At 48.7% G+C, this 6,384-nt stretch overlaps 1 protein-coding gene across 1 annotated transcript in view; it reads left to right on the forward strand.

Annotated features, from left to right (window-relative positions):
• nhej1 (nonhomologous end-joining factor 1) overlaps positions 1–6,151 on the forward strand; it is a 17,581-nt gene extending 11,430 nt beyond the window's left edge. The window contains exon 6 of the mRNA XM_062528553.1: positions 6,002–6,151. Coding sequence (XP_062384537.1) covers positions 6,002–6,151 — 150 coding nt within the window. The remainder of the gene's footprint in view (positions 1–6,001) is intronic.
• The last annotated feature ends 233 nt before the right edge of the window (positions 6,152–6,384 follow it).

Below are 6,384 nucleotides of genomic sequence, written 5' to 3' on the forward strand. Positions count from 1 at the left end.
TGTCTCTGTGTGTCTCTGTGTGTCTCTGTGTGTCTCTGTGTGTGTCTGTGTGTCTGTCTGTGTGTGGTAATGCAGTTGTCGGAGGGGGAGTGTGTGTGTAGAGTAATGCAGTTGTCCGGAGGGGGAGTGTGTGTGTGTGTATGTAGTTGTCCGGAGGGGGAGTGTGTGTGTGTGTGTGTAGAGTAATGCAGTTGTCCGGAGGGGGAGTGTGTGTGTGTGTGTGTAGAGTAATGCAGTTGTCCGGAGGGGGAGTGTGTGTGTAGAGTAATGCAGTTGTCCGGAGGGGGAGTGTGTGTGTAGAGTAATGCAGTTGTCCGGAGGGGGAGTGTGTGTGTGTGTGTGTGTAGAGTAATGCAGTTGTCCGGAGGGGGAGTGTGTGTGTGTGTGTGTGTAGAGTAATGCAGTTGTCCGGAGGGGGAGTGTGTGTGTGTGTGTGTGTAGAGTAATGCAGGTGTCCGGAGGGGGAGTGTGTGTGTGTGTGTGTGTAGAGTAATGCAGGTGTCCGGAGGGGGAGTGTGTGTGTGTGTGTGTAGAGTAATGCAGGTGTCCGGAGGGGGAGTGTGTGTGTGTGTGTGTGTAGAGTAATGCAGGTGTCCGGAGGGGGAGTGTGTGTGTGTGTGTGTGTAGAGTAATGCAGTTGTCCGGAGGGGGAGTGTGTGTGTGTGTGTGTAGAGTAATGCAGGTGTCCGGAGGGGGAGTGTGTGTGTGTGTGTGTGTAGAGTAATGCAGGTGTCCGGAGGGGGAGTGTGTGTGTGTGTGTGTAGAGTAATGCAGTTGTCCGGAGGGGGAGTGTGTGTGTGTGTGTGTAGAGTAATGCAGGTGTCCGGAGGGGGAGTGTGTGTGTGTGTGTGTGTAGAGTAATGCAGGTGTCCGGAGGGGGAGTGTGTGTGTGTGTGTGTAGAGTAATGCAGTTGTCCGGAGGGGGAGTGTGTGTGTGTGTGTAGAGTAATGCAGTTGTCCGGAGGGGGAGTGTGTGTGTGTGTGTGTGTGTGTAGAGTAATGCAGGTGTCCGGAGGGGGAGTGCGCTGCACGAGTGTCCGCCTCCTAGTTGTCCCTGTCAAGGTTGCCATGGTGGTCCTGGACACCTCAACAGGCAGAAGCTGTTTGAAACGAGGTCCATCCTCAGCTAGTTTTAGAATACACACACACTCTGTGTAAGTGTGTTGTGTGTTTGCTTTTGAGGGAAGACCAAAGGTGTTTTAAAAGGTTAGAATGTCTAAGAGTCAGAGCTATTTCTCTACCTTAGTTGTGTTTTTTTTTTATTATTATTTCACATAATAGCAATGTGTTTAACATGAATAGACCTTTAGCTTCATGAACAAACGTTTATGTACTGTTAAGAATAACGTTTTTTTTTTTTTCATTTATAAGCAAGAACCCTCAGAGTACACAGATCTTGTGTAAGAATGAGCTTGGGCTCCTATAGACAACCGTGAGTGTGTGTGTGTGTGTGTGTGTGTGTGTGTGTGTGTGTGTGTGTTAGTAGAGTTTACAGCTGGACTCTTCCTCCACTCTTCTCTAGGAGAGATGGTAAACTGTGCGTGTGTGAATAAGCGTGTGTTCATGCATCATGTCTTCAACCAGGTGTGTGTGTGTGGAGATATGATGGTGTGTGTGTGTGTGTGTGTGTGTGTGTGTGTGTGTGTGCAGATGTTCTTGTGTGTGGAGATATGATGGTGTGTGTGTGTGTGGGGAGATGTAATAGTGTGTGTGTGTGCATGTTGTGAGCGTAGGCCAGTGAAATATTAACAGGGGACAGAGGCCTTATCTCACCCGAGTGAGGAATTTACACCCAGAGTGATGCCTCCATAAAAACCCTGGAATAGAATTCCCCTCAAGCACCTCCTTTTGCACGTCTTGCTCTCACACACACACACACACACACACACACACACACACACACACACACACCTCTCTCACATTAAACATATTCTCTCTCTCTTTTACTCGCACACACACACACACACACCTCTCTCATATTAAACATCTCTCTCTCTCTCTCTCTCACACACACACACACACACACACACACACATACAGACACACACACACACACACACTCTTTCCCTCCTCCTCCTTCTCTCACTCCTCTGTTCACCCTTCTACTTCCTTGGTCATGTGTGTATGTCTGTGTGGAGCCCAAGTGAGAAACAGGGTGTGTCTGAATGTTTTTATTCTCTGGTGTGTGTGGGTGTGCGTGTGCGTTTGTGTGTGTTTTCACCATGTTGTTGGGTTTCAGATTCCTTGAAATATTTTCGATGGTGAGTTTGAGACGAAAACAAATTCTGATTCATGCAGAAATCCTCTTTCTTTGTTGTCTGTTATTTTAAGTCGACCACCAAAAAAACAAATATACCACGACCACGATATTCACCAAGACACAAATAGTTGTCAGGAATTATCTGAAATATTCAGCTGCATCAGTAACTTTTTAGCCGTTTTAATGATTTATTGGTCTTGTTATGATCTTAGTTTTAGATATGTATGAATCATCTTACCAGACAATTCCATTCGTCTCCCACCATATGATATCAACATAACAGCTGTTACCTCCAAAATAAGACAGGTCATACTCTTGATTGGGTACGTTAAGCCTTGATACCTTGCGTAAAAAAATGAGCATCATCTTAATCTTCAGTACAGTACAACACACACTCTCACACACACACACACACACACACACACACACACACACACACACACACACACCCGCACACTGAAGTTCCATCTAGCCAGTATAAAAGACTCAGAATCAGAGTCCGCTTGATTGGCCAGGTTTGTGTAAACAAACAAGGAATTTGACTCCGGTTAGTCTTTGCTCTCAAAGGTCAACAACACTCAACAATAACATAAAGAGAATAAGCATACAGATAAAATGGAATAGAATAAAGATATGGTGAACAAGCATCCAGCGCATTGATCTCTTGAACATGTGATGTCTGAAGTGTCCTGTTGAAAGCCAGGCTTCAGCAGCGTGATGGATGTGTGGAGTGGGGCTGGGCTGGGCTGGGCTGGGCTGGGCTGGGCGTGGCAGGGGTTAGCTGGGTGGAGGTGGGGGGGTGTGGAGCCTGCTGGGCTGGCCACTGTCTGTAATTGAGCCCCAGGCCTGGAGGCCTCAGTAATCACCCTTAACCAACAGGCATGAAACGGCCTAATAACCATCCCTCTGTCCCAGGGAGACGGAGAGAGAGAGGGAGAGGGAGAGCGAGAGAGTGGTAGAGGAATAGATGGATGAAGTGACATATTCCCTTTCCTACCCTCTTCTTCCTCTATCGCTTTCGCTCTCTCTCCCTCTCTGTAAACTCCTCTCTACCTTGCTCTCTCCTCCTGTAAACTTCTCTCTCTTTCTCTGTAAACTTCCCTCTCTCTCTCTCTCTCTCTCTCTCTCTCTCTCTCTCTCTCTCTCTCTCTTTCTCTGTAAACTTCCCTCTCTCCTTCTCTCTCTGTTAACTTCCCTCTCTCTCCCTCTCCTCTTATTGAGCCTGCTTTCCGCAGGCCCAATCCCTTCCTCTGTAATTAGGTCTGCTGTGGCTCTGTCGTGTGTGTGTGTACAGTGTGTGTGTGTGTGTGTGTGTGTGTGTGTGTGTGTGTTGTGGCTGCCTGGTTGCTTTGAAGCCAGTTTGGCCGGGTAGGGCAGCAGTGGCGTCCCACAAGTGACACTGGCCTGCAGTATTCAAGAGACGCCGCGATGAGGGGAACAGAGATGGAGAGAGAGAGAGAGAGGGAGAGAGAGAGAGAGAGAGAGAGAGAGAGAGAGGGAGATGGAGAGGAAGGGTGGATGGATGGATGGAGAGGGGAAAAGAGAGAAAATGAAGGGGAGAGTAAAAGAGAGTGATGAGAGATGAAAAAGAGAGGGAGAGAGAGAGAGGGAGGAAGGGAGGGCAAAAGAGAGACATCAGTGAGAGTGGAGACAGATTTATGGAGCGGTGTAAAGTGAAGCTCTTTCTGAAGTTTATTCAGAAACGCTGCTTGAAGACCTCACCTGCCTCTGTTTGCTTTTCTTAACTCTGTGTGTGTGTGTGTGTGTGTGTGTGTGTGCGTGCGCCCACATCTTCTTGGAAAGAGAGACGTTTGCCAGTCAAAGAGAGCCGGATTGTTTCCTCTGATGACAGATGAGTCTGTTACTGTGTCTTCATTTTTTTCTGGTGCGTGTGTGTGTGTGTGTGTGTGTGTGTGTGTGTGTGTGTGTGTGTGTGTGTGTACACACGTGTGTATCAGCTACACTTTTACTCTGTCACATTAACACTGTAACAGTTTCAGCTCTTTGAGCTTCTGTGTGAGTGAGTGTGTAGACAGCACTATTTACTCTGAGCAGTCTCTAGCCATAGATGTGACATAGGTGTGTGTGTGTGTGTGTGTGAGCGCGCGCGCAGCTTAGTTTTCTGACATAGATGTGACATTGAGCAACGCACTGAAACATGGTAACTCGTCTGGTAGATGTGACATTGAACACACACACACACACACACACACACACACAGTAATTGCTAACTCGTCTGGTAGCTGTGATCAGGTAATTGAGAACATGCTTGGAGTTCCAGTTCAGCTTTTGGTAGGTGATTTGATTCAACACAGTGCCAATCCAACACAACCCCACTCCTCTATGGCCCTCCCATGTAATGCCCTCTCCCCCAGATCACCCGGGAGCAGCTTCTACATACAATACGGTAACGTCCCTGCTGTCGACTGAGTCCCATGTTCAGGGCATGATTTTTAGCTTTGCTTTAGAGAACCATTTACCACAGAGCCATAAAGTGAGATACGAGTCTCTGGCCGGTCGTACCGTGCTGGACTTCTCAGGAGAGAAATGCTGGCCACAGAAAGGCTGCCTCAGGTGTTATTCGATGTCAAAGTGACGTCCAAATGAAAGGGGGGGGGGGGGGGTCAGTGGAATGCTAACTCTAGGTGGTCATCTATTAGTCCCAGGGCCTGCCATAAGGGGTGCCTTTTCAAAACATACTGTAGCCTACCCAGTCGCTTGTGTCTATGTGATCTAGAATCTTCCATGAGGTGCCTTAAGCCCAATTCACACCAAAGATTCCCGACGCGACGAAACTGAGTTGTAGCGGTGTGAATTAGAAGTTGCACATAGTTGCAAGCCGTTGCAAGCTGTCGCAGAGCATTAAACACGTTGAGTCGCATTCGCAAGGTTTTAGAACGTTGCGGCTCGTCTCGTCACGTCTCGTCACGTCACGTCAGGAATCTTTGGTCTGGACCCTACTTTATGGATCGGCTCCCTAAGTGACTGAATGATCTAGAATCTTCCGTGAGGTGCACTATGGGTCCGTTGTGTGAGCGATCTAGAATCTTCCGGTGGGTGCATTGTGGGTTTGGAGATGGGGAAGGAAGCCGAGGGCAGTGTTTGGGGTAAATAAGGGATGGGTGACCCCGCACTGGCCACACAACAACAACAACAACAACAAAAGCAAACCCCAGTGACACCTCACATGTTTGCATGCTAATAATAGGAAAGCTAACGCACACACACACACAAACACACACACACACACACACATACACACACACACTTCTTGCTGGTTCTTCTCTCTCCACATTTACAGGCCAATACCTGGAAATGCAACAGGAAGACCACAGATCCTTCATCACACACGCATGCACACACACTGGCAAATACTTGCATACACGCACACATACACGCTTACTCACTCACTCACCCACTCACCCACTCACTCTCAAGCATGATATCCAGGTCAAGTAACGTGTGTGTGTGTGTGTGTGTGTGTGTGTGTGTGTGTGTTTGTTTCTCTCGCTCAGTGGGACTTTGGTCTGCCATAAACTTGACCATGTGAATGCAACACAGAAGGAATTTTCCAGAACAACACGGGGGCAGTTGAGCCGGGCACGGGCAAGAGAGTCTTTGTAGCGAAGTGTGTTTTTCCATCCCATCTGAAAGCTGAACTGCAGGCCACCGATAGCAGGAGACGCTTGAAAAAGCACCTCGTTGTGTGTCGTGTGTGTGTGTGTGTGTGTGTGTGTGTAGACGCTGCCCCAGATGAGAGCTGTGCAGGAGTGTGTGGCCTTCAGCCCTGAGCTGCAGGAGCTCTACGCGGCCGTGAGCACCCAAGATGGCCGCCGCAAACGCCGCCGCTCCAGCTCCGGCTCCAGCTCCGCTAACGACACACACGCTTGAAAAAGCCACCTCGTTGTGTGTGTGTGTGTGTGTGTGTGTGTGTGTGTGTGTGTGTGTGTGTGTGTGTGTGTGTGTGTGTGTGTGTGTGTGTGTGTGTGTGTGTGTGTGTGTGTGTGTGTGTGTGTGTGTGTGTGTAGACGCTGCCCAGCTCCAGCTCCAGCTCCGCTAACGACACACACGCTTGAAAAGCCACCTCGTTGTGTGTGTGTGTGTGTGTGTGTGTGTGTGTGTGT

Source organism: Sardina pilchardus, chromosome 23 (genome assembly GCF_963854185.1).
Source record: "Sardina pilchardus chromosome 23, fSarPil1.1, whole genome shotgun sequence".
NCBI lineage: Eukaryota > Metazoa > Chordata > Actinopteri > Clupeiformes > Clupeidae > Sardina > Sardina pilchardus.